Raw genomic sequence first — 27,614 nt, 5'->3', positions numbered from 1 at the left:
CAAAGGACAGCTGGACATATAAAGGGCCCAATTAACTTCAGTAGCTTAGGGCCTCATCAAACCTAAATCCAGCACTGATTGTGTTCAGTGGTTTCCTCCCCCTTCAGTGTGTAAGGCTGCAGGTCTAATTGCACAGATAACACACACATACACACTCATTAACATTAAAAATCTTATTGTAAGTGGGTTGTTGTCTGCAATTGTCCGGCACAGAAGGCAAGTATTACCTTGAAAACAGCCTCACACTAGCTAGTTTTCCAAGACACAATTACTGTAGCACTTTGATGTACATTGTTTTGCTAAGCAGAAAAACATTTTGTTTTTGAAAAAATATTGAAACGCTATTTACCAAAGAAATCAAACAAACAAAACAGCAGTTGTTCATTTACTAGAACCATGCATTTGATGAGCTCTCACATCTTCTCTCTGAATTGAATTCTTGGGTACACAAGTTACAGACATATTCATTATATGCCTATGCCACCCCACCCACCTGAGTTCTGTGGGCGGTTTGCAGTCCTTTAGAAATACAAAATACAACGCGGCATGGGACCAACATATAACTAGCAAGGGCAAGCACTAAGGCTTAAATCTCTGCCTCCTTGACTATGTAAATATTCCTATAGTCACATTTGCACAGCACATGTAAGGAAATGTAAGGAAATAGTTTTCATTATTCTTTCATGTGCTGAAATGAAAGTCTTTCATTTGTATCTATACCAGGCCTGCTGCATGCAATCGACGTTGTTTCTGAACAGTCAAAGGATATTTTGCAGGCCTGTAATGTTTCCAAGGAAGGAATTTTCATTCCGCACTGATGGGGTGGGAGCAGGGGGCTGTCCCACACATGTTTACATTGGCCTAGCTGGATCTGCAGTTGTAAGATAGCTGGGAGGTTTGAGGACACACTCAGGGCATGTATTCTGCATACTACAGCAAGCCTGCTAACGCCTTCTCTTTCTTTTCATGATTAGGGGGCCTGGCCAAAAATCCAATACTTCCTAGGTTTAGGGATTCTGCTTGGCCAATCCGAGGGGGCTATTCATGTTCTACATGTGGATTTCCCATAGGCCAGGAGCAGGGGAAACCTGGTCTGGTCGGCCAGATCTTTATCTCCCTGCAACCCAGTGGACCAACTTTGATAGGCTGGAAGAACTAACCACCTGTCAATCATCTGATCCCAGTCCTACGTCAAAGTTGGCCCACAGGTGTGGTGGGGAGACAGTGAAGCAGCACTGAGTAGGACTGAACTCTCTGCAGAATTCTTAACAGGTGGGGGATGGGGGTAAATCCTTCTGTCTGTATGTGGCTGCTGCCTTTGGAGAACTGGCAGCCACAGCCAATGCAGAACTGAACCTCTGCCTGTCAGCTGACATCACTTATCCATCTGCATGATGTCACCTGATTCACAGGTGGGCATGGTTTGGGGAAATGGACTTATGGATGGAATTGGACCCCAAGGTTCCTTATCTTCTTAATTCTCACCACCAAATAAGGTAAAGGTAAAGGTACCCCTGCCCGTACGGGCCAGTCTTGACAGACTCTGGGGTTGTGCGCCCATCTCACTTAAGAGGCCAGGGGCCAGCGCTGTCCGGAGACACTTCCGGGTCACGTGGCCAGCGTGACATCGCTGCTCTGGCGAGCCAGAGCCGCACACGGAAACGCCGTTTACCTTCCCGCTGGTAAGCGGTCCCCATTTATCTACTTGCACCCGGAGGTGCTTTCGAGCTGCTAGGTTGGCAGGTGCTGGGACCGAGCAGCGGGAGCGCACCCCGCCGCAGGGATTCGAACCGCCGACCTTTCGATCGGTAAGCCCTAGGCGCTGAGGCTTTTACCCACAGCGCCACCACCAAATACGTAACTGTTTATCACATACCATGCAACTGTTATGCAAACATCATTTACTATGCAATTGCTCAAGCTTTGCACAGCTTCTATCATGGCATGTAAGGTGAGTTGTGAACTCCCTTCAGGGTAAATTAGTCATATCAGTTTATGGGCAGCTCAAGCCACAGAGGTCCTTAATCCATATTCTTAGCCATGAATTAAAACAACCCGCAAAGAGATCTGAACATTGATCTTGCCTTCCACACCCTGAAGCATAACTCTTGAATTTGGACCAGAAGCTTTTGGTTTGTGAATACCTGAAATTACCAATAACAATAAATATTTCATGGTAACGGTCACTTACTAGTTCATTGCAAGTGCTGATTGCTGCCTTCCCAGTTTTGAAATCTGGCTGCAAGACTGTCCCAGTCAGGTGGCACGAAGTTTCCAAACGCTGAACCATCTTTGCACGGGAATAGTTGCCAGATCGCCTTTCCAGAATATAATTATTGGACAGTAATCCTTGATGGAGGGTTAAGTTAAAGAACAGGTCCTTGTCTTTGTGCTTAATCTTATAATACACTTGACTGTCCTTCCTCCTGGTGTCTCTTTTCCTTCTGACAGTGGAAGCATGGTGGTGCAAATTGTAAGACAGAAACTGCCCGGCTGCATCGACTTTGGCTGGGCTTACCACTTGGTAGTCTTGCAACGTTTTGATAAAATTATCTAGGGGAGAAAAGGAGCAGAAAAATTAGCTTTTCACCTTTGCCCAACCCTCTTTTAAAGCCATCCAAGTTGGTGGCAGTGAGTTCCATAGTTTAACTATGTGCTAAGCGAGGAAGGACTTCTAGTTCCATGAGAGAATGAGGAAAACAGCAGGGATAAGGAACCTGTGGCCATCCAGAGGCTACTGGACTGCAGCTCCCTCCATTCTTGACTGCTGGCTATGCTGGTGGGGCTGATGGGAGTTAGGATGCAACGATATCTGGAGGGCTACGCTTTCCACATTCCTAGAATAGACCCCTCCCATCACATCAGCTTTGGCTTTAAGTTGCACATGGTATGTTGTGTGCCTTTCACAATTTTGCACCGGTGGAAAAATATCTACGAATTGGAGAACTGGCAGAATCCAGCAACTTGAGAGGATCTCAGCTTGCTTCCTTTTAAAAAATTAAATTTCTAGCCCCTGTGGTTTGTGTCAGGCAGCAGAGGATCCAATTCCCTCCCCCCCCCCCCCCCCGTGGCATGTTGCCAGGAACTCAATAAGACAAGGAAAAGTCCTTAGCAGCTGCTTTTTATTCAATGTGCACAGAGAGAGGCTTGGAAATGAAGCCTCTTGGAATAATGGCGTTGCCCCGAGTGAGTCTCCACCCTCTCCCTCTTTCCCTTCATGCGTCCTCACTACAGGTGCTGAGAAGTGCCCTCTGCCTCTAAGCTCTTTGCTCTCTTACTTTCAATGCTCGCTGGGTTCTGGGAGAGGTGGGGCCTGGAATGCTTTCTAAAGACGCTGTGTCTGTCAGCTGTCGCATCTCTAGTGCATCTTCTTCCTCCTCTCCCATTATTTCCCAGGTTTTCCCCCTCATCTTCCTCTGAGCTGTGACCTCCCCTCAAACCCGTGTTGTAATTCTGAACTGTCTTCTTTTCCACCATTCCTACTCTGCCCAGTCCCTGACAGCTTGGAACGGCATCCAGGGGTGCCCAAATCTTTTTCAAAGAGGGCCGGATTTGATGACCAAAGTTGTTGAAGTTATTGAGCTTTTTTTTAAATTAAACTGACCGGTAGGGGCCGGATTAGGCCCCCAAAACAGACTTTGGACATGCCTGGATAAGCAGTGCCTGTGAAAATGTCAGAAATCAAGTCTAATATCAGCATAGCTCCACATATTCCACAAAAGAAAACAGGTTAGGAACAAAAAGCAGAAGACAATGCAAATTTGTTTGATGCACAATAACTCAGGTGTTTTTTCCCCCTTGTAGGGTGGCCCTAAATGACAGGGTCCTTCCATATGAATCCACCCTCCCCAGTCATATGCTGTGTTCTTATGCAGTAGTAGTAGTAATAATAATAATAATAATAATAATAATAATAATAATAATAATTTATTATTTATACCCCGCCCATCTGGCTGAGTTTCCCCAGCCACTCTGGGTGGCTTCCAATCGAGTGTTAAAAACAATACAGCACTGAATATTAAAAACTTCCCTAAACAGGGCTGCCTTAGGGACATCCCAAAGCAGATGTCTTTTAAAGATAAAATAGCTACTTATTTCCTTCACATCTGATGGGATGGTGTTCCACAGGGCGGGCGCCACTACCGAGAAGGCCCTCTGCCTGGTTCCCTGTAACCTCACCAAATGCCCCTGTAGCTACCAAATGACATTACATTTCTGTCTTTCTTTTGAGTAATAGGAAGGGGAGTGATGGTACAGGCAGAATTAAGATACTTGATATTTGTTTGAGAGCCCCACTTGGAACAGAAAATCCCTGCATTGAAGGAGATTACATTCCAACTCTACAATTCTTTGAACTGTGGACATTAAAAGGGCAGCAATAGCCGGTTTGTTAAAGGAGTTTTCAAAACCAGCCACCCTCAGTTACTGCTGGAGGGAGGCAGCAGTCCATCTCAGGACAAATAATCCACACTCGCCTGCCACCCGTTTTGTAACTGCTCGGGCAGGGGTGAAGCGTTGCAAGCTGTCTGTTTGCAAGAAATCTTGCCATTGCTCGTCGCTGGTTTTAGCTTGCCAGCCTTGTTCTTTGTGGGGCTGCGAACAGCCGCTCACAGCATGTTCAGAGTGTGCCTGGGAAGATGCTCGGCTTGAGCTGGGAACGGTTTACAAAACGGCATTAAAGTTTTCTTTTAAAATAAAATAAAATCGTAAAGTCATGAAGATCTGCAAATGTTGAAGTGGCTAAAGCTTATTCGTACAAAAGGTTTTGCTTACAGGCGAGGCCCTTCTTTTCTACAACAAGATTAGGAATGTGGAGAGGGGAAGAGAGAGATGCCACGTTGTCAAACGCTAAATGCAAGAGCCGCTTTAATTAAAAACAAGAGAATCGACTGACCTTGCCTCTTGTCTGGAAAGACAAATCTGCCCGGTGGAGGATTCCTACCATAGCACAACGCCTGGATATTAAGGAAGTGGACCCAGAAGGAAACATTGGCGAGCCAGTTTCTCTGAATACATGGCATGTTTTATTTGCAGGAAACTGAGCGCCTCTTTCAATGCCTAGTTGAAAGAAAGCGGTCAAGTTGCATGGCCAAGGGCTGTGGAAATTAATGCACAAAGAGAGCGGGGAGAGAAAAGAAAATTCTCGGAGAGAAAGGCAGAGAGGCTTTTCCTGAAAAGGGGAGTGCTTAGGAGTCTTGGTGTCTGGTTTCTGGAGAGAGTGGGAAGGAGGGTGGTGGTGGAGCGAGGAAGCGGTTTCTAGGGAATCCCGCTTTTGCACAGAGATGAGCATGTAGTGGAACTGGGAGACATAAGAAAACCTTCTCTGCTTGTTCATCTATCTGCTGGCTCCTGGGTTACTTGGGTTTGGAGGAATCCAAAGTGAATAAGACAGGCAGGTTCCTCTTCCCCACAAAACACTAAGCATATGTACCCAGGAGGAAGTGCCACGGAGTTGCGCAAATCTTACTCCTGGGAAAGTGGGCATAGGATTTCAGCCATCAGGCACTTTCTGCATTGCCCAGAATGTTTTAACGTGGGCTGGAAAATAGAAAGGCATTTGCACAAAGAGCATGAGCGAGGGAGGTGCGGGTTTCAGTGCCCAAGTGAAAAAATACCATTTATATGATAACGGCATGTTCTGACTCCAGAACAATTCACAACCGAGCGAAGTGATCCACTATTCTGATGTCCAGCTGTGTACCCAAGCAACTACAACCGGGGTTTAATTTTAGCCAGGATTTAGACAATGCGAAGACTCAGTGGAACACAATGATTCTACATAAGAGAAAATGCCTTTGAGCATGTGCAGAGTGCAATTTTCTCACAACGAAAGAACCACAGCTGGTATTAAAGAATGCTGCTTCCAGATCATGCCTTGTGGCCCTCATTCCAGGGACAAGGTCTGCTGCCATGAGATGTAATAGAGGACATCATTTATAATATATATATATAGCCACATGATTGAAAACAAATCCTTCTTTGTTTGCCTTTTACTAAACCATGAATTTTCAGATAAATTTTCAGCAATAGCAATGGACCAGATTTGACTGTACGATGAATTCTTATTTAACCCCTCTGAATATTTGCCCTTTCTTACATTAATCATCCTGGCTCCTAAAAACAAACATTGAGCCAATCCTTTATCCAATGTGTTGTTCATATCCCCAGTAATGTTAGCGAGGGGACTGGTATCGGTTCTTTTTTGTTATTAATTTAATTTCTATGAACACCGCCTCCCCAAAAGCTGACATAACACTTCATTCTTCGTATATATTTTCATGGTGAATGGATACTTTGAACAGGGCAGGGTGAAAGGGCATGGGAGACAATGCAGGTTTTGAATGATCTGGAACATGTTTATTGTGATTCGAGGACCTGTCCCCCGCTTGGGAATAATAAAAACATGTGGACACAGTATATTAGGTTAATGGGCGAGAAAAGGCCACAACTTGATTGATTACAGCATGTGAGAGGTATTGGCTTAGGCATTGGACAACAGCAAATGTTGACTCCACCCACTCGGAGAGGGGTGAGTCAGACGGGGGTTAACCACCAGTAGGGGGAGCCTGTTGATGCAAATACAACTATAAGCTCTCCCCTGATGTCACTGGGGGTCGTGCCATGGCCCCCAGCCACACAGGGCATTGGACAGGATCCCGACCGCCGGATTCCTTTAACGGAATACCCAAAAATTGAAGGTGCAGGCGATGGCCACACCTTCCCCTTCCATACACCAACAACACGTTCCAATGCCTAACCGCCAAATACCGAGAAAGTTGTGAAAGTTGTGACACGTTCCAATGCCTAACCGCCAAATACCGAGAAAGTTGTGACGATTGCTACGAGGTAGGCGAAAAAAACCAAGAGGCTGGTGCCAATTTGCAGACGATAAGAACATCTTTCCAAGAACATCTTGCCAGAAGCTTATTATCAGTCCCCAATTTCTCTAATAACTATTTAATGGCTTAAGCGAAACACTCTGACAAATGGTATTAAAAGCAAGATGTCGGGGTTGAGAAAGGGGAATTTCTCAAGGGCTAAGAAAATCATTTTACCTCATATTATTGACCTGCTCTCATTAGCAAGCTGCTGGAGACTACTTTAAAAGTGGAAACTGACGATGAAGCAGCTCTTGGCTAGATGCTTCCGAACTGCTGCTTTCTCCTTCTCTCCTTGTAGTTTCCTACCAACCCTGAGATACCATTAATTATTCCACTCTTGATCCTCTGTATACCAGCCACGAGGCACATCCATCACACTCTCTTGCCAGTTACCTTCAGCACTGAAGCAAAAAAGCTCCACCTTTTGTTCATGCTGATGGGAGCTGGTGTGAATTACAATTTGCATCATTTGGAGGGAACCTTTTAAGCCACCCTTCCATTAGGCAACTACACCAACTACAATCAATGGAGCGCAACATGAAAATGATTGAACCCCATTGAACTCAGACATAGGCTAGGGCATTTTAAAACCAGCATTGGGCGCACGGCCCAATCGTTGGATACATGGCCCAACTCTCCTAACCCAACAGCTCATATTTTAATGTCTAAACGCCACTCTGAAGAAAAGTATGTCTTTAGAGCTTGTTCCACAGAAGGCAGCAATGTAGCTCACCCCGGAACTAAATCCCATAAATACTGAAAATTAGGAAAGGGGTGGATGAAAGGGGGTGGATGCAGTGCCGGAGATGAAAAGGGGAAGCAAGAGGGTGGGGAGGAAAGAGAGGGGGAAGGGAGAAAACACATACAGTCGTATCTTGGAAGTCAAATGGAATCCATTCTGGAAGTCCGTTCAACTTCCAAAATGTTCAAAAACCAAAGCACGGCTTCTGATTGACTGCAGAAAGCAGGAAAAGCTGCACTTGGTGGATGTTGGCCTGTCATACAGCTGTAAAAAAAGAAAGTGCCGAGGCTCTATCACTAGTTGGATTTCTGCCTGTTCTGGAACAGGCACAACTTTCTGTGGCACAGAGATTTGGTGATATAGGGAAAACTGAACTTGTTTAATTCCTACCTGTTGGAAGATCTGCATGCTGGGAGGAAAGTCAAGAGGTGCCTCCCCCCCCCCAGTGCAGTGATGGGTGTGAGGGAGGTACCCAGAGAGTTTCACGGTAAATGGAAAGGTGAGGTACAATATAATTAAAAAAACAAAATAGGAACTCCACCTGTTGAGTTTCCTCCAGTGAGGCAACACATTTGTCCATTTCTCTGTTGTTTTATCGTCACAAGAAGTCTGAGAGGTAGCCTGTTGTTGTTGTTTAGTCGTTTAGTCGTGTCCGACTCTTTGTGACCCCATGGACCACAACACGCCAGGCACTCCTGTCTTCCACTGCCTCCCGCAGTTGGGTCAAACTCATGCTGGTAGCTTCGAGAACACTATCCAACCATCTCGTCCTCTGTCGTCCCCTTCTCCTTGTGCCCTCCATCTTTCCCAACATCAGGGTCTTTTCCAGGGAGTCTTCTCTTCTCACGAGGTGGCCAAAGTATTGGAGCCTCAGCTTCAGGATCTGTCCTTCCAGTGAGCACTCAGGGCTGATTTCCTTCAGAATGGAGAGGTTTGATCTTCTTGCAGTCTATGGGACTCTCAAGAGTCTCCTCCAGCACCATAATTCAAAAGCATCAATTCTTCAGTGATCAGCCTTCTTTATGGTCCAGCTCTCACTTCCATACACCACTACTGGGAAAACCATGGCTTTAACTATACGGACCTTTGTTGGTAAGGTGATGTCTCTACTTTTTAAGCGGTTTGTCATTGCTTTTTCTCCCAAGAAGCAGGCGTCATTTAATTTCGTGGCTGCTGTCACCATCTGCAGCGATCATGGAGCCCAAGAAAGTAAAATCTATCACTGCCTCCATTTCTTCCCCTTCTATTTGCCGGGAGGTGATGGGACCAGTGGCCATGATCTTCGTTTTTTGGTTTTTTTTATGTTGAGCTTCAGACCATAGGCTCTTATTAAAATGCTTCGGATTGACGTGTTACAGTGACTTACACTTATATCCTTCCAACTCACCTTCAAGGCCCAGATCTCCGAGGTCCCTAGGTAGAACACACAAAGTCTGAAACCCCTGGAGAGGAGCTGCCAGTCAGTGTAAACAATACTAAACTAGATGGACGAAAGGGTTTAAGGCAGCCTTCTGTGTTAGGGTCATTGTACCTTAATGGGCTTTGCAGATGGTGTGGCCATATGGCAAGGGAATGAAGTTGCCCAAGGGTGACATGAAACAAGTTTTCAGTCAGGGATGAGCATTATTTTGGACAAGTCTTCTTCTTTTTTTGACAAGCAGTGAGAAGTCCCTGCTCAATATCTCGTTTAGCCTTTGAGCCTTTCAGGGCACTGTCAGAGGATCCCACGGGAATCTTGGACATGCTCCATTTTTCCAAGCTGAGAAACAGCAGAAACCATCAGTTCCAGGGAAATCTAATTAGCAGCCCTGCGTGCTTTTAGTTTACAGGATTGAAAGCTAAAGTGGACACATGGGGAAACATGCCCTCTTTTCGTGCTCCCAATGCTCCTGCTGCATGATAAAGAGATCTGTGCAAGCGGCAAACTTGCAGCCCCTTTGAATGTGGTTGGTCCCATGGAAGCTAGCATAAGACGATTCCTTATACCAAATGAAGCCATTCCTCTACCTAGCTCACTATTGCCTCTCTGTCTTCGTCAACCTCCTGCCCTCATTTGGTTTTGGAGTACAGCTCCCACCTGAGTTGCTGCCTGGGGCTGTTGGAAGTTGTGGTCCAAAGTATCTAGAGGTCACCAGGGTGGTGAAGTCTGGTGTCAACTGGCAGGTGGCAGCTCTCTAGAGTGCAGACAAAAGACATTTCCAGTTCAGTTGGTTAGAGCGTGGTGCTGATCATGCCAAGGTTGCAGGTTTGATCCCTATATGGGATAGTTGCATATTCCTGCATTGCGGGGAGTTGGGCTCAAAGTCCCTTCCAATTCTACAATTCTATGATATCAAATATCACATTTTTACAAAAAAACCACCCCTCACTTTTTAGGGGGTGACCCTTGCTTTGTCGGGAGCCAAAGTGCAGGTTTAGCTTTCCTGCTGGGTAATTGTTATGTACTGAGTTGAGTAGGATCCAAAATGCAGCAGTCTGATTGGTCCTAGAACAATAGGATCCAAAATGCAGCAGTCTGATTGGTCCTAGAACAATAGGATCCAAAATGCAGCAGTCTGATTGGTCCTAGAACAATAGGATCCAAAATGCAGCAGTCTGATTGGTCCTAGAACAATAGGATCCAAAATGCAGCAGTCTGATTGGTCCTAGAACAATAGAATCCAAAATGCAGCAGTCTGATTGGTCCTAGAACAATAGGATCCAAAATGCAGCAGTCTCATTGGTCCTAGAACAATAGGATCCAAAATGCAGCAGTCTCATTGGTCCTAGAACAATAGGATTCAGAATGCAGCAGTCTGATTGGTCCTAGAACAATGCAGCAGTATGATTGGTCCGCAGGAGCCACCCAATCCAGCTCCAGGTGGAAGTGAATCCACTCCCTGATTGGCCTACAGGAGAATCCTGGAATTAGCCAATCACGTGCAGCCCATTGTGTAAATAATGTATATAAAGCAGATATTGTGGGGGAACTTCCATTCCTCCTCACCACTATGAGCTGAATAAAGAGCATGAAATCCACTCTTGACTCCAAGTATATTCCAGTAATCCTGCATGGAGCCAATTCCTAGGGCCCACGGTCCCTTTGCCCCCAATAAAATATTTGAGGGGGCTGTGCTCCTCCCCAAAGTTGATAGGCACTGCCATTCAAATGGTGTGTGTGTGTTGTGTCTTGTGACTGATTATGCATGGTGGGACTTTCCTGCCCCCCTCCCAAAATATTTTATTCAGGTTGGCACCCCTGCTCCCAGATAAGCAGGCATAGCAGTGCAGCCTCATTCTCTAAATAGAAGAGGTTTGGGGCAAGTAACGAAGTGGCAAGATTGAGAGAAATGCAGAATTTAACCAGCTTGAACATTGCTGAGGGATATTCATGCCTTCTAAGGAATAATCTCAAAATCTTCATCAGGAGCTATAGAAGCTTTTGCCTAGTTTGTGCTAAGCTACAGCTCTGGCTCCAGGTCGCTGAATGAGGGGGTGTAAAACAAAATCCTCTGCAGGAGCCACATGCCAAGGAGCGGTTTTTTTCATTGTGTATTTCACGTGCACATAGCGAGCACTGCAAGGTCATGCATTCCCTCTAATAGTGAATCTGAGTGGATGAGTACCTGTCTGTTGGGAAGCAAAATGGAGCCACCCAAAGTAAATTTGAAATTTACAGATTGCTCTCTTTTGAAAGAAAATTATATGAAAATGGTGTATAGATGGTATATTACACCAGTACAGATAGCAAAAATGTATAAAACATTTGTCAAATTTAAAGAAAAAGAAGGGACTTTTTATCATATGTGGTGGGAAGGTAGAGAAGTTTAAAAAAAAGGGAAATGATATACAATGAATTGAAAAAAATGTTTAAAATGACATTTGTAAAAAAAACCTAGAAGCATTTTTCTTAGGGATTGTAGGACAAGACCTGCCAAGAAAAACAAAGAATTTATTTATGTATGCTACAAGAGCGGCAAGAATCTAGATAGCACAAGGATGGAAGAATGAAGAAATCCCAACGAAAGAACAGTGGCAAGAAAAATTGAGGAGCTAAGCAGAGTTGGCTAAATTGACATATAAACTGCCAGACAAGGACAACTGTGACTTTAAAAAGACAGCAAAATGAACTGGACTCCTTGGCAGGGTTTGAATAAACATACACAAATTTATTGCTTGATAATATGATACATAGATAAGGTAAGGAAATGTATAACTTTATAACATGCAGAGACTAATATGTGTAAAGAAATCAGAGGAGCTGAGGAAAGTCCCTGGTGGGTGGGGGGGAGGGATGGAAGGGGGTAGGGAAAAAAGGGGGGGAAGTAATGTATGTGATTATACTGTTTGATAATTTGTCATGTTGAATTTGATTAATAAAAATACCTTTTAAAACAACAACAACAAAATGGAGCCACCCAAAAATAAATGTGGAGGTTTCTACGTACAATACTTGTAGGAATCCCTAGACACACAGATATATACGAATTTGTGACAGCAACAATAAAAGATTTACAAGAATAGCCTGACCAGGGACCTGTGAGCCTCCAGAGCATTTGTGGTGTCAGCTGAGGAGATGGACGTGGAAAAGATGGTGGGGCTGGGGGCGGGGGGCGGGGGGCGAGTCAAGGACAAAGGAATGGGGCAGTTCTAGCTCCTAATACCTTGACATCCTGGTTTGGAATGTGTGCCACGAAGCGAAAAGGGAAGCAAAGGAATACGACACCTTTGCCCTTCCCCACTCATGAGAAAATCTCTCTCACCACCTGCTATCTGATCTTTCTAGCCAGAACCAGGGAGAAGTCTCGGGGAAGGAGATGGTGAACAAAATTGCACGACTTCTGTTCCAAGCTGGCTGGAACCTGAACAAATCCAATCTTCTCAGTGAATCTGCAAGTGGGCATGCATCTAACAGATGATACCCTGTAAAAGCTGTAGGAAGGTTGTGCTGAAGCAAACTGTGATGTCAATGTCAAGGCTGTGCATCTGTGCAGACTGGAAGGTTCATAGCATTTACACTCCAATGGATCTTGTTCTCCATCAGATTGGGGAGGGTGGGGCAGGGGGAGCAGGAACACCCAAGCCATATTTTTGAATTCTTCCAGAAAGCAAGTCAGGTCTCTTTCTGTTTCCATCCCAGTTCCAAGGCTGCCGGTATCCTTTGCAGTCCCTTTCTCTCTCTACCGCATGCACACAGCTCACTTTCAGTCTGGGGAGGTGGAGAGAGAGAGAGAGGGAGGGAGGGAGGGAGGGAGGGAGGGAGAGAGAGAGAGAGAGAGAGAGAGAGAGACCCAGTTCCAAAAGGATCTCCACCTATCAAAGGCTCATCCATACTGTTATTTAATGGAGATAGTAAGTTTCCTGCAACTCCATTAATTCTCCATTGTCCATATGACATTCACCTCCAAATGTGCCTTCCCACACTTCCCCCTGCATTCTGGATTTTCTCATACCCCCTCTCTTTTAGACTATCCCTGCCCCCCCCCCAATGCATCATGGTGGCTTATTCTATCCGCATTCATTCATTCATTCATTAATTCATTCAAAAGTCACAAAACAGCTTTGTCCACTGCCATAATATCACAGAATGATCACTCCAGTCCTCAATCCCTCATCACTGTCATGTTGGCTGGCCAAATACCCTCAGTTAGGAACCCAGCTACCAATCTGGGTTTACTAGACATTTTCAGTTCATATATTCCCCCCACAGACACCTCTCTGGTTAAGATGGCATTAAAACATCCTGTTCTTCCTCAATATATGAGGGGGGGAAAGGAGACCAAATTTTGTCAAAAAGGTATCCTTTTTTGGAGATGCCTTTGATTAGTCGTTGATGGTATGTGAGGCGTTCGGATAGAGCAATGCTCCAGATGTTACTGCATTCTTAAGTAAGTGAAGAAATTCACATTACCATCTAAGGAGAGGGGTCTCTGTAAGATCATTAACTCCAGAATCTAAAGTTGCATAATTACACTGCTGTTGTTAACTAATCTACAGCAGCCTTGAACTCCTTAAGCCAAAACTAGTAGATTCCACAATGACTTCACTAATCTTCCTTCCTTTCACCCTCTGCTACAGATCCCTGCTGGGCAGATTTTTCCTGAATCTGCTTGCAGTAACCCAGACATTTCAGAAAAATCTGTTTCCCATATGACTTCTCCTTCTGTTGCTTTAATAGTGTGGAAAGAGGCTTCACAATAAGAATTTGAGATGCATTTGACGCTCTGCAGCCTTTTAAGGTACATTATGCCTCCCCCTTGCAGATGCCAGGATTCAGTATTTTGAGTCCTGCTAAAACAATTGACTTTTTTTCCATGGTGGGCAATGGAAAATAAATAATCCAGCACCAATGACCTTAAAAATACAGTGGTACCTTGGTTCTCGAAAGGCTTAGTTGTTTTGAGGTTTGTACCAACACATGTTTACTCAGAAGTAAATCCCACTGTGTTCAGTTACCCTTACTCCTCGGTTAGCATGCTTAGGATAGCAGCCTTGAAAACTGGAAACAATATTTCATCATTATGCTCCAAAACAGCTCTCAAATTCTCCCTATTTTGCATTTGCTGAATGTTGTGGTCTATTGACTTGAATAAGATGTCCCAGGGAATCAAATTCCATTTTCTATCTCCTCCTCCACTCCACTCACCCCAATTAATTTTCAAAATGTTTCTGACAAATGTGTATGGAAAATGATAGTTTTTCATTCTGTTCACCCTGAAGGATTCCTGCTGTTTCTCATTTCTTTTCTAAGCTTCCTTTTAATGAAGAAAGCTGTTTATTATGGTTATTATCATAGTAGCTGAAGCAGATGCTGTCTACATAAATACTTTGGGGGAGGGGGAGTTCTGAATCATTGTGCTTTCCACATAATTGATTTCTTTCTCTGAGAATGAAACATTTAAAAAAGAGTAAACACATGCACGTCCTTACCTGTATTGGGCTTACATTGGTAAAGAAAATATATCAGAACCTCAAACCTTCCATTTCTGACATGTATTATTTTAAAGAATTCCTTAAAGACAAGATGTTATATTTGATTAAGTCATAATTGATATTTTTGAGTCATGCGCCAAAGAGGGCAGGGGGCTCCTGCATCTTTAATTATTGCATCTTTAATTCCCTTGTAGTACACATCTGTTAAAGGTGCAGAAGCTCCTTAGAAGCAGCACTGCTTTTAACTGCTGATTTCAAAATTGCACTGGGTTTTACTGGTGGGTGGGGGTTAAAAATTCCTGAGAAACATGGGGTGCGAGGCAGCTAGTTATATTCATTTTGCTTTTTATATATGATTTCCCTGTTTGCAGCCATAGCTACATAGCTGTCAACTCTTCCCTTTTCTTGCGAGGAATCCTATTCGAAATAAGGGAATTTCCCTTTTAAAAAGGGAAACGTTGACAGCTATGCATAGGTAGTGTGTGCCCAGGCAGCCACCCATCCAGGCATTGACCAGACCTAGAGCTGCTCAGCTTCAGAAAGGCAGTGGCTTCATGAGCCTTCAACCATTTGAATAACTCTGAAGTTACTCCCGGACTCCCCATTTGCTTATCTGCTTGTATTTCTCCCCATTTCCTATTCCCTAGTTTGTAGAGTTTTGAGCTTCCCCTGCCTTTTGGACTAGCCTACTGCCTAAAACTAACAATGTAAGCGGTCAGATCATGTGGAAACGAGATACAATGGGGTTGTTAAATCTTTCATTGTATAATTGGATGGGGGGGGGATGCAGCAGGTTCAGCTTTTCTCACCCTCAGAACTCAAGTAACTTCTGATGAAATTTCCTCCACGATACAGGACATCAAGTCTCCTTTGGTCCTTTCTAGGTTTCACTGGAGCGCAGTGGGCTGGGACAAGTTGTCCAGGAATCATGACCAGTAGGGGCCAACCACCACATAGGAAGAATGATTTGAGACAACAACACCCACTATTAGGACTTAAACTTTGCAATGTTTTATTTTGAAATTTTTAAGATAATATTTTAGTTTTCTGTTATGTTGCTTTGACTGTATACTCTATATTTGACTTTCTTCAGATTGTTTTATTTACCGTATTTTTTGCTCTATAAGACTCACTTTTTCCCTCCTAAAACCTAAGGGGAAATGTGTGTGCGTCTGATGGAGTGAATGCAGGCTGCGCAGCTATCCCAGAAGCCAGAACAGCAAGAGGGATTGCTGCTTTCACTGCGCAGAGATCCCTCTTGCTGTTCTGGCTTCTGAGATTCAGAATTTTTTTTTTTTCTTGTTTTCCTCCAAAAACTAGGTGCGTCTTATGGTCTGGCGCGTCTTATAGAGTGAAAAATATGGTATGTTTTATTGATTTAATATGCTGTAAACTGCTTTGAGATTTTTCTTAAAAATATACAGTGGTACCTCGGGTTACATACGCTTCAGGTTACAGACTCCGCTAACCCAGAAATAGTGCTTCAGGTTAAGAACTTTGCTTCAGGATGAGAACAGAAATTGTACTCTGACGGCGTGGCAGAGGCAGGAGGCCCCATTAGCTAACGTGGTGCTTCAGGTTAAGAACAGTTTCAGGTCAAGAACTGAACTCCAGAATGAATTAAGTACCACTGTATAGCGGTATAGAAAAGAAAGAAAGAAAGAAAGAAAGAAAGAAAGAAAGAAAGAAACAAACCAGGGGTGAGGAATCTTTGGTCTTCCAGACATTGTTGGACTCCAACTCCCATCAGCCCCAGCTAGCATGCCCAAAAATCAGGGTGGTGGGTGCTAGACTCCAACACCACCTCAGGGGGCAGCTTCGTTCCCCCATACCTGGTTATAATCAAAGTCTTCATCCACCCAGAAGTGCTGGATACTGTACAGGCAATATAGGAGCCACTGTCAGGTCAATATGCTGGAAACTGAAAGCACAAACTGAGTCTGGGGGAACCAATAAGCTGCTTGGAGCAGGGAAATCACACTGAACCCTGCTCTATTCCTGGCCGTTCTGCAACTTTGTGGCTCACTATCAGGGCTTTTTTCAGCTGGTGAGTTCCTGGACCATTTTTTCCTAGAAAAACAGCACTGCTCACTATAATAAGCAAAGTGATGATTAGAAGGTTCCTGGCTAACTTCTCATGGTGCCCTCATGATTTACCCTCTGGTCCTTGTAGTACAAGATTTGTTAACTGTAAAACAGCACTCGAAAAGCAAGAGCCATTGGATTAAGTTTACGTCCAGCAGCTAGATGAATCCATTCGGCTTTCATTATTTTCAAAATAGCTTGATTTATATCTTTATGTTGGGGGAAATGAAAGGAGCTACTTCTGTGACGAGTGCTCTCAAACCATTTGTGCATACGTTTAGCAACATGATGGCGATTTTCAAATAATTATTCACTTGTGAAATCATGAAAAGAAAAGAAAAGAAAAGAAAAGAAAAGAAAAGAAAAGAAAAGAAAAGAAAAGAAGAGCATTTTGGGAATTATCTAATTAAATATGCCCAAGATAGCTTCTTTGTAATTAATGAAATTATAGCACTCACATTCATGGAAGGCAAAAGGAAATTTTATCTTCAGGAATGCTCTGCAAAGCAGCACCCACAACAAACACACAAGTGAGACTAAACAAATTACAATCCTTTGGTCTGTTGCAAACCCAGCCTTGCATTTAACTACTAGCCTGGTTGCCACCATCTCCTTGAGTGTAAGTGAGTGAATGGAATTCCCTTCAGACTGGTTGCCCTGTTCCTCCTCCACCAGCCTGCCTGGCTTCCATATCTGCAGAGAGAAACGCCAGTGTTGGAACCAAGCAGACTAGTGATGGGTGAATGATGGAAAAATGAAAGATCTATCCCTCATCCACCAGCCTAGCCCACTGTATTTCTGTTCTGGCTGCGAAAGAAAGCAAGACCTTTCATCCATTGGCAGTATGGAAACAATGCATATTTGTAGATGGATGGGAAAATCCACCCCTCTTTTACCAACCAACTTTTAAAAGGCTTTTTTTTTTTAATTTTCTTTTTGCTAGCCTGTAATAACTTTTCTGGCTGGTCTACTTCATTGTGTAATGTGATAATAAACGTTTTCTTTTCCATGTTAACAGAGAAAGCCTTTGAAAAGAAGTATATTAAGGAGGAAACAGGACAAGAAGCTACAAGCACTCAAGTTCCCTGTTATGAAGGCACAATTCTCAGTCGTAATAATGCTTTAATTTTATTGCAAGTGGCTGGAGAGTCCTCAGACTGTCATGCTAAGCTGTAATAGCCGCCTCTTGCTTATTCAGTGCACTATAGACTTGATAATTACTTCAGTTATTACTCAAGAATCATTGACATTGCTACCCCCCATAATGCATATTAACATTCTACGCTAATGATACTTTTTCAGTTGTAAAGATTGCAACTCTCTCCTCCAACTCATACAGGAGAGGGTGCTCTGTTTGCAAAGCTTGGAAAGTATTCAGCTGTGTGATAATACTAGCAGATGGAAGACCAACAAAGTACACCAGGTAGAGCACATCTGTTCATAGCTAGTGCGCGGTTTGAAACAGGACTGTAAATCTGATTCACTTTCCAAGCAATTAAATCCATTCATTCAAATATGAATCCTAAGTTTCTGGGCAGGCTAACTGATCTAGAACAGGCCTGCTTTGTCCGCTGCAGAAATATAGCTAATCCAATATGCAAATTATTAAATATTGATTTTAGCAAAAGATCAGGCTCTCCTCTGGCAATCATTTGTTCTAGATATATTGAAGGCCTTTGACTGCCTAGAGTGGGGGCAATCTTAATCAGAGTATTGACGAAAATGAAATTTGACCCCAAAATTATTTATTTTAGTAAAGCATTCATCTTCAAAAGCAAGATTAGAGTTAACGGTCTCAATGTGGAACAAATCCCGATTTTGCGTGGGACAGAACAGGTCTTATCCCCTTTTCTGTTTATATTACAACTTGAACCTAAGACCAGCCTGCTGGATCAGGCCAGTGGTCCATCTAGTCTAGTATCCTGCTCTCACAGTGGCCAAGCAGATGCCTGTGGGATGCCTGCAAGTTGGACATGAGTGCAGTAGCACCCTGCTCACCTGTAATTCCCAGCCACACTGTCTCAGATGGTGTAGGTAGAACATAGCCATTGTGGCTCATAGCGATTGATATCCTTAGCTATTCATCCTTGGCTGATCCCAAATATTAATGGAAGGCCCTTTGTGCCAACAACATTATGATGACCAGCCACCCGTTGTCCTCTGGACACAGCTGCAGCCTTGCAAGAAGAACTGACTGGTTTTGCTAAAGTGGCCAGACTTAAATGGAATTTCCAGTTGTGTATTGTGCTCTAGGTGGCTTAGTTTGGTCAGAATCAAGTAACCATTCTAGAGTTAACACAAAATACATTACTTCTGGTAAATGAGTCACCATAGCTGTTAGAGGGTCATGTACCCATGTACTAGGGATGCGGGTGGCGCTGTGGGTTAAACCACAGAGCCTAGGACTTGCCAATCAGAAGGTCAGCAGTTCGAATCCCCGTGATGGGGTGAGCTCCCGTTGCTCGGTCCCTGCTCCTGCCAACCTAGCAGTTCGAAAGCACGTCAAAGTGCAAGTAGATAAATAGGTACTGCTCTGGCGGGAAGGTAAACGGCGTTTCCGTGCGCTGCTCTGGTTCACCAGAAGCGGCTTAGTCATGCTGGCCACATGACCCAGAAGCTGTACACCAGCTCCCTCGGCCAATAAAGCGAGATGAGCGCCGCAACCCCAGAGTCGGCCACGACTGGACCTAATGGTCAGGGATCCCTTTACCTTTACCTTTATCCATCTACTATCTGAAACCAAATGGGCTCGCTCATTGGTTGCCAGATGTGAATCCCCCCCAGCTCTCCTACCCCACTATTTAAACTGTGTTTTAGTTTTTTATTACAGCATATATTTTTGTGTTTTTCTATTGTAAGCTGCACCGTGGTCTTCGGATGAAGGGCGGTATATAAAATTAATAAATGAATGAAATACATATAAGTCAGTGGGGCGTTTATTTTTATTGTGCAAAGAAATCTATGACCAGCTGGAAGACTCTTTGGGAAAGTTGGATAAAGACTTGATGCCGAACACCCGCTGTTCACAACCTTCCTTGTACTTTCAAGTGTACCAGCAATGAATTGTGTATATCAGGGCTTTCCAACTCAGCAGCAGTGGCAAAACTGTAACCTTCCTATCAGTCTCTGGTGCTATGGGAAGGAAGAATGTGGTGGATTTGCTTCCCTTTACTCCTGCGACCTCTAGTGGGTCATGCTGAAACAACAGCCAGAGTTCCCTTTTGAAGATCTGACTGCTGTAGAAAAGAGACTATTGGATTGATGCTTTTAACTTCAGCGATCCCTCCTAACAGTCCTTAAGCATGCCAGAATGCCCAGCCTGCTGCTCTTGTGGTCTATAATCGTTAAAGCACTATCAATCACCATCACATTGTTCCACTGATAATAGTTATGATCATTACCATTTTATTAATCTCCCCCTGCTTGAATAGTGTCATTAGCCAGGACTGAATGTAGTTGCTTAGATGCTTGATCATCATCACTGCCATCATCAATGAGTAGGGAGAAGAACATTTCTGAGTTTTTATTGCTCACTGGGAAATGGGTCAGGATGGAGACAGTCAGTGAGCAAAACACAGTGCCATAGCCCTCGGCAGCAAGGGCAAAAAGTGTTTGCCTAGCTCCTTAGACATATTAGAAGGTGTGAATATTGTCTTCTCTGCTCCATCATCCATACCAACGGCCAGTCGGCTTCTGGTCCCAGTTACTGGCTTTTATATATTTATATATTCGATTTTATATTTATACAGTGGTACCTCGGGTTACATATCCTTCAGGTTACAGATGCTTCAGGTTACAGACTCCGCTAACACAGAAATAGTACCTCGGGTTAAGAACTTTGCTTCAGGATGAGAACAGAAATTGTGTGATGGCGGCGTGGCGGCAGCGCAAGGCCCCATTAGCTAAAGTTAAGGTTAAGAACAGTTTCAGGTTAAGAATGGACCTCCAGAACGAATTAAGTTCTTAACCCGAAGTACCACTGTATATTCAATTTTATATTGTTCAAACCATGTCTTACCTCCTTCGCCACCATTAGTGTCCATGGAAGGTTATATATAATGCTTAAAAGCCTGATAAAACAAGTGCAGTACAAATATCAATTGACAAAGGTTAATAAACAGCAGCACTGATAAAAACAATCTGATCATCCAAACCCTAATCATAGTGCAGCGGGCCTGAAGCCTGATAGAACAGGCATGACTTCACTTAAACTATAATAATGTTGGTCCTACACTTGGAAGGGCAATCCAGAGCTGCTGTGCCACCAGAGAGAATTATAGAATCATATAACTGTAGAGCTGGAAGGGACCACAAGGGTCATCTAGTCCAACCCTCTGTAATGCAGGAATATGCATCCGTCCCATACGGGGAAGGAACCTGCAACCTTGGCATTATCAGCACCATGCTCTAACCAACTGAGCTATCCCCTGTAGACATCTGCTTTAACCCTGGAGACAGGGGAGAGAGCACAGCCTCTGTGGAAGACATGAGACCTACTCTCAGGAAGATCTGGGACCACTGTTTCAGCAAGGGACTCCATGGAACCTGCATGGGGTCCTCTATATAGAACTGCCTTCAGAAAAGGTTGCAAGGCACACCTATTCTGGCTGGTTTTGGATTTGGCTGGCTGTTTGTTGTATAGGGTGGATTCTGAGAGCCATAGTTAGCCATCCTTAGAAATCCATGGAATTAACTCAAGCCACGCTGGTTTCAGCGGTCTACTCCAAGCACAGCTAACAGTGCAATCCTAACCATGTCTACCCAGAAGTCCTACTGAATTCAATGGGCTTACTCCCTGGTAAAAGGGGTTAGGATTGCAGCCTTAGTCTGGATCCAGCCTATTGCTTTTATATTGTCTTCGAGGGGGTGGGGTGGATTTTTTGGTTATTTTAAAACTTTAAAAGGTAATACACTTAAGAGCTCTGACCAGTTTTTAAACATATTTTTAAAATACTGAATGTAAGTAAAATGTACCACGGTTCAAGCTATCATACCTGCTGCCTGATCAAAGTGTCCCCAGGGCTGCTTGTGATTACCTAGTGGCCGTGGTAAAGGAGGAGTTCTGCACATGCCTAGATGAAAACCCCAGTTCCCCCCGTTTCTCTTTAATTTTGCAGAGTCCTTTGTCACTCCATGTTAAAATCCGGGGTAAATCATACTGCATGCTCATGAGGTTACAAAATAGGAGACATAATTTAAAAAGCGATATTGGAAGACACGTGTCTGCAATAGGCAAACACGGGAGAAGTTGATTGTTTCTCTCCCCCGCCCCCTTCCTATTTGCAGCATAGGGAAACGGGCCCCACCCCACAAGTATGGAAAAGATTTTCTCAAAGCAGGAACACGCGCTCTGTTGAAAGCAAGAACCCGTGGAGGTTTCTATATTAAATTTACAGATTAAAATACAAACACTGGCTTTGTTTGAACGCAAGGATCTGTGCGTTGCCCATGATGGTGATGGTTTTCATGCAGAATATCAGTGAAAAGGAAAGGAAGGAAGGAAGGAAGGAAGGAAGGAAGGAAGGAAGGAAGGAAAGCACACTGTTGGCATGCCGGCGTCAAAAATAAAAAGTTCTGTCAGTCAGATATTTCAGCAGTGCCACTTAATTTGGCTGCTGCGGGGTAAGAAGCGGGACAGAGGCGGGCGCAGCTGGCGCTACCTTTTCGGAACCTTGGAGAGCTCCCCGGGCGCGTAGCTGCGCGCGCACTCTGAAGGGCAAGCAGCGGGGGCAGAAAGGCAGCGCTGTATATGAATGACTGCACAGGAGAGGAAGGCAGCACTCGGGCGGCAGTTGCGGCCAGATCAGAAGGATCCGGAGAGGCTCTGCTTCCAAAGACCAGCGAGACGCCGTGCCCAATCCGAAACCCGATTCCTATCCCAGCTCCTTCTGTGCAGCCGGCAAGCGGGGTTGCTTTCTGGAGATCACCCAACAAAGTCAGAGCAGCGACTGGGTCACTTCCTAGCGAATGCATTTTTTGGGGGGTCTATCTGCCCGCCGCCTTTGGATCTGAAAAGCTTATTTTGCAACCGCCTTTGGATCGGTGCTGGTCGTTTGGCAACGCGATCTCTCCTGCCGCCTCGTCCATGTGAGTTTAGCAGAAGGCAGACCCGGCCGGCAGCGCCCCTTCCTCCTTGTGAAAAGTTCTCTGCAGGATCCTCGCCCGGGACTTTTGTAGGAGCCGCCCTCGTTGCCTTCCAGCTCGGTCGGTGGGGCAGAGACGGGCCGAAGCTCCCGTCTGCCATGGGATGATGGATGCCCCGTGTGACTACAGCTACTGCTCCCTGGCCGCCAGCATGAAGGACGTGGAGCCCGGAGACTCGCTGGGCTCCTTCTTCTCCAGCTTCCTCGAGGAGAGGCTGTCGAGCAACCGGAGCAACGCGTCCCTGCAGGAGCTCTGGAGGAGCCTCGTCCACCTGGAGCGAGCCGATGGGCCGCAAGGCAGCGGCTCGCTTGTCCTGAGGGTCTTCATCTCCACCATCTACTCCGTGGTTTGTGCCCTGGGGCTGGTGGGGAACCTCCTCGTGCTCTACCTGATGAAAAGCAAGCAAGGCTGGAACAAGTCCTCCATCAACCTCTTTGTGACCTGCCTGGCCGCCACTGACTTCCAGTTTGTGCTGACCCTGCCCTTCTGGGCGGTGGAGAATGCCCTGGACTTCACCTGGCTCTTTGGCAACGCCATGTGCAAGATCCTCTCCTACGTGACCACGGTGAGCATGTACGCCAGCGTCTTCTTCCTCACAGCCATGAGCGTGGCCCGCTACCACTCAGTGGCCTCTGCCCTGAAGAGCAAAAGGCCCGGCGGACTTTGTGGGGGATGCACTTCGGCCAAGTGGCTGTGTGTCCTCATCTGGCTGGTGGCCATCCTGGCTTCCCTGCCCACTGGCATCTACTCCACCACCTCCACCATCTACACAGAGGAGGAGTTCTGTCTGGTCAAGTTCCCCGACAGCCAAGGCAACAATACCCCCTTCTGGCTGGGGCTGTACCATGCCCAGAAGGTGTTGCTGGGCTTCCTCTTGCCCCTGGGCATCATCACCCTCTGCTACTTGTTGCTGGTGCGCTTCATCAGTGACAGGCACATGGGCACCAGCTCCTGCGGTCCCAGCACCAAGCGCCGGTCCAAGGTGACGAAATCGGTGACCATTGTGGTGCTCTCCTTTTTCCTTTGCTGGCTTCCCAACCAGGCGCTCACCATCTGGGGCATTTTCATCAAGCTCAACGTGCTGCCCTTCAGCAATGCCTACTTCTTCTCCCAGACCTACCTGTTCCCTGTCACCATCTGCCTGGCCTACTCCAACAGCTGCCTCAACCCCATCTTCTACTGCCTGATGCGCAGGGAGTTCCGCAAGGCCCTCAAGAAGTTGCTGTGGCGGATCACTTCGCCTTCGCTCACGGCCATGCGCCCCTTCACTGCCACCACCAAGCCCGAGCATGAGGAGCAAGCCTTGCACACCTTGATGCCCATTGACCCCAGAGCTGTTTCTGCTGCTCCAGCTGCTCCTGCAGCAGTCAGCTTGCCTGACATCATCTCATATCCCCCCGGGGTGGTGGTCTACAGTAGCCGCTCTGACTTCTTGCCCACCACCACCTCGGCCGAACTGCATTTATAAGCTTAAGGGGCTGAGTGAGGCTGTGATGTTTCCAATCTCCAGAGTCAACAAGTCAGGGTCTGTTTTGGAGCGCACCCCATCTTGGTGGAGTGGGGGAGCCAAGCAATGTGCTCCTTGGATTCTTCCATTCCCAAAGGGGGGAGGGAAATGTGTAAAAAAAGGTATGGTTCAGTCCAGCCAAAGGCGACTATGGGGTTGCGGCGCTCATCTCGCTTTCAGGCCGAGGGAGCCGGCATTTGTCCACAGACAGCTTTCTGGGTCATGTGGCCAGCAGGACTAAACTGCTTCTGGTGCAACGGAACACGGTGATGGAAACCAGAGCACACGGAAACTCCGTTTACCTTCCTGCTGCAGCGGTACCTATTTATGTACTTGCACTAGTGTGCTTTCGAACTGCTAGGTTGGTAGGAGCTGGGACAGAGCAACGGGAACTCACCCCGTCATGCAGATTCGAACCGCCGACCTTCCGACTGGCAACCCCAAGAGGCTCCGTGGTTTAGACCACAGCGCCACTCACATCCCATAGGAAATGTGTGTAGGGCTGTTCCATAATTCAGGCAACGGGACCATAGGGAGCTGAGTCAGACCAGTGGTCCATCTGTCTCAGTATTGTCTCTGCTGATGGGCAGCATTTATCCAGGGCTGCAGACGACATTCCCTGCCCTGCCTGGAGACCGAACCAGGGACTTTCTATATGCAAGGCAGATGCTCTCCCACCCTTTACCCAAATAAAGGTGTGTGTGTAGCATTTAGGAAATCAGGACCAGCCCAATACAGTTTGCTGCAGGGTGCAAAGGACAAGATCCTTCATCCCAACCCCTAGTTCTATATACTGAACTTGGCCAGATTGGCAGTTGAATTTTACTTCAATGCTGGTGATGATGGGATAGTGGTCTTCACCACAATGGAGGGCAGTAGACTAGCTAGCTTAAGGGGTGCACTCTTCTCTCCTCCAGCAACCACACCTGGGGCGGCTGCTTCACTCTGCCTAATGGAAGAGCCAGCTCTGTAGTAGTGCTTCCCCATGACTGCAGAAGGAGTTGTCTTAAGGTAGTGAGTTTCTGGACTGGTCCAGGGGAAGCAAGGTATGTAAATCCATTCCTGGGGACTTTCTGGTTTTACAGGAATCAGGAAGATGGAGTTCCTGTACCTTATGGGAGGGGGATTTGGCTGACTATTACATCTTGTTGGGGGGTGAGAGACTTGTCTATAGAGGAAGGGCCCTCAGAGGGTTCAGTTCCTGTGGAGATGAAACAAGGTTTCTCAGGGACTTCTCCAGGACTGATGTTCTAAGTATGTTCCATGTTCCGAGTGCCCATATTGGGATCTGTGTTCTTAAGGGGACGGTTGAAGATGAGAGGGAAAGAGATAACAGGTCTGTGGCATATCTTGCTCTAATCCTGGTGTGAACCTTTGATTCAAAGGGAGAGGGAACAAGAGGAAGCAGGGTTGTAGTTTTGGACGCATCTGATGAATGAACCTTAGTCCATTCATATGCTTAACCAGTGCAGTTGTGTTCAAGGTGCCACAAGTTTCTTTTCTGGTGTGTTTTTGTTCTGGTTTTTTTGCTGCATCAGACTAATATGGCTGTTCTCCTGGAAATGGCTCCTCCTGGAAATATAGCACAAACATACCCTTTTTTCTGAGAGATGATTCAGTTTGCGAACTAGCAGAGGATATCTGGGATTTCAAAAGAGCATGATAAAAAATTTAAGCTGTGCTGCCAAGGTGGGTGGTTGAGACCAGATGGTGGTGCAAACTCATTTTGTGAGGAAGGTTGTAAAAGATCCAGGAGCTGACATACAACAGGCTTTTCCTGCCAAGTCTGGATTCCAGAACAGGAAAAAGCTCCTTTGGGGGCAGCATCCTGGTTCCAACAGTGGCAAGGAACATGTCCCATAAGAGGCAAAACCCCTTTCCTGCTGTTTGCTACCAGTGTTTGATATTTGGTGGTACACTGCCACTGCACATGGAAGTTCTATTTGGCTGTAATGACTAATCATGTTGGTTGATCTGCCCTTCATGGAAATATTTAACATTTGAAGTAATTGCCCTTTTCTTGACCAGCTTCTGGAAAGATTCTCTCTCCAGTATACCTGGTGGCAAAATTTCTACCCAAGACTCATTCACTACCTAAAAGTCTTGGACTTCACACTTGAACCACAGGTGACCAGATTTCCTCCTTCTCCTGACTCCCTGTTTTCAAAACTTCAGCTCTTACATTCTTTGCCACCATTTACCCCCATGCAGAGAGATAATTCTCTCCAGTTTTGATTTCTATGGAGTGCTCCATTCTCCATGGCTACTACTGTAGCAACACCATGTTCACACACAAGGGCTGGGATTGCACCAAAGACTGCTTGTTGCAATGTGGGAGCGTGCGATTCCTGGAAATTAATGTGAACTAAAAACCTGGGGTGATGTTCTGGGTCTGGGGAAAAAGGATGTTTCAAGGCAAAATGTTTTGTATTTTAAAAATTCTGTATCGAAAGTATGAACCTTGTTATCTGTAGATTATTAAACCACCATATGCATATTACATAGAGCACTCTTGTTACTTCGTAAAGCCTTGTCTGCAGCTAAGCATTGCCTGGAAAGAATCAATCCCTCTGCTCAGCGGAAAGATACTTAAACTTCAAGTATCTCTCTTGTGTTGGTGTGTGTGCCTTTGTGCACATAACTGACTGTTCTAGAATTAGGGCACTTCTCAGATGCTTGTGTTGTCCATTTGAATTTCAAAAACCAAACACACGAACCAGGCAAGCATTCTCCTACTGCAAACACCTAACATTTCATTAACTCTGCTTAGTTGCAAAGCTGGGCATGCCTCTTTGGTTTCAAGAGTACACATTGACTTTCTTAAACAAGAAAAAAAAATAGAAAATGGGGAGGGGTAAATGGTTGGTTCTCCTTTTGCTCCCCAGCAACAGAGGTATTATGTGTGTGGCAGGCAAATCTCTCTCCTCCGCTGTCCACTGCATTCATGCTAGAATCTATGCTACCATCACATTAGCACAAAGAGAAGAGTCTACCGCTCTTTCAGTCACCTGCCTTCAAGTGTCATAACTGCAAAGAACACTTCTACCCCATTGGCAAATACGATGCAAGCATTGCTACTGTATTTTTTGCTTCATAAGACGCACCTGACTATAAGACGCACCTCATTTTTAGAGGAGGAAAACAAGAAAAAAATATTCTGAATGAAACAGTGGATGTATGATTTTTGTGGTTTATGCTGTGGCCACAGACATGTGATTTGACAGTGAGTTTGGGGTAGCCCAATGCAAAAATCCTGAGAATCCATGTGGATCCATGCTTTGTAACCACGTTTTTGTGCCATTACGGCCCCAGGCAACAGTGGGTGCGTGATTTTTTTGGTGCA

General features: G+C 45.4%; 2 protein-coding genes across 2 annotated transcripts in view; one reads left to right on the top strand and one right to left on the bottom strand.

Moving 5' to 3' along the window:
- Positions 1-5,127, bottom strand: part of ADAMTS12 (ADAM metallopeptidase with thrombospondin type 1 motif 12) — a 122,969-nt gene extending 117,842 nt beyond the window's left edge. Inside the window, exons 1-2 of the mRNA XM_079994679.1 lie at positions 4,895-5,127; positions 2,192-2,553 (exon numbers count right to left, since the gene is read on the bottom strand). Coding sequence (XP_079850805.1) covers positions 2,192-2,553; positions 4,895-5,021 — 489 coding nt within the window. The 5' untranslated portion in view covers positions 5,022-5,127. The remainder of the gene's footprint in view (positions 1-2,191; positions 2,554-4,894) is intronic.
- Positions 5,128-22,181: 17,054 nt separating this feature from the next.
- On the top strand, positions 22,182-26,768 carry RXFP3 (relaxin family peptide receptor 3). Its single transcript, XM_079996215.1, has one exon. The coding sequence runs from the start codon at positions 22,868-22,870 to the stop codon at positions 24,230-24,232; it is 1,365 nt and encodes a 454-aa protein (XP_079852341.1). The 5' UTR covers positions 22,182-22,867; the 3' UTR covers positions 24,233-26,768.
- Positions 26,769-27,614: the final 846 nt, after the last annotated feature.

The sequence above is a fragment of the Podarcis cretensis genome (assembly GCF_951804945.1).
Source record: "Podarcis cretensis genome assembly, chromosome: 11".
Classification (NCBI taxonomy): domain Eukaryota; kingdom Metazoa; phylum Chordata; class Lepidosauria; order Squamata; family Lacertidae; genus Podarcis; species Podarcis cretensis.
This window is presented reverse-complemented; position numbering and strand designations above follow the sequence as displayed.

Excerpts from the sequence above, each read along its gene's own strand:
- RXFP3 (XM_079996215.1), top strand. The coding sequence starts at position 22,868 with ATGATGGATGCCCCGTGTGACTACAGCTACTGCTCCCTGGCCGCCAGC.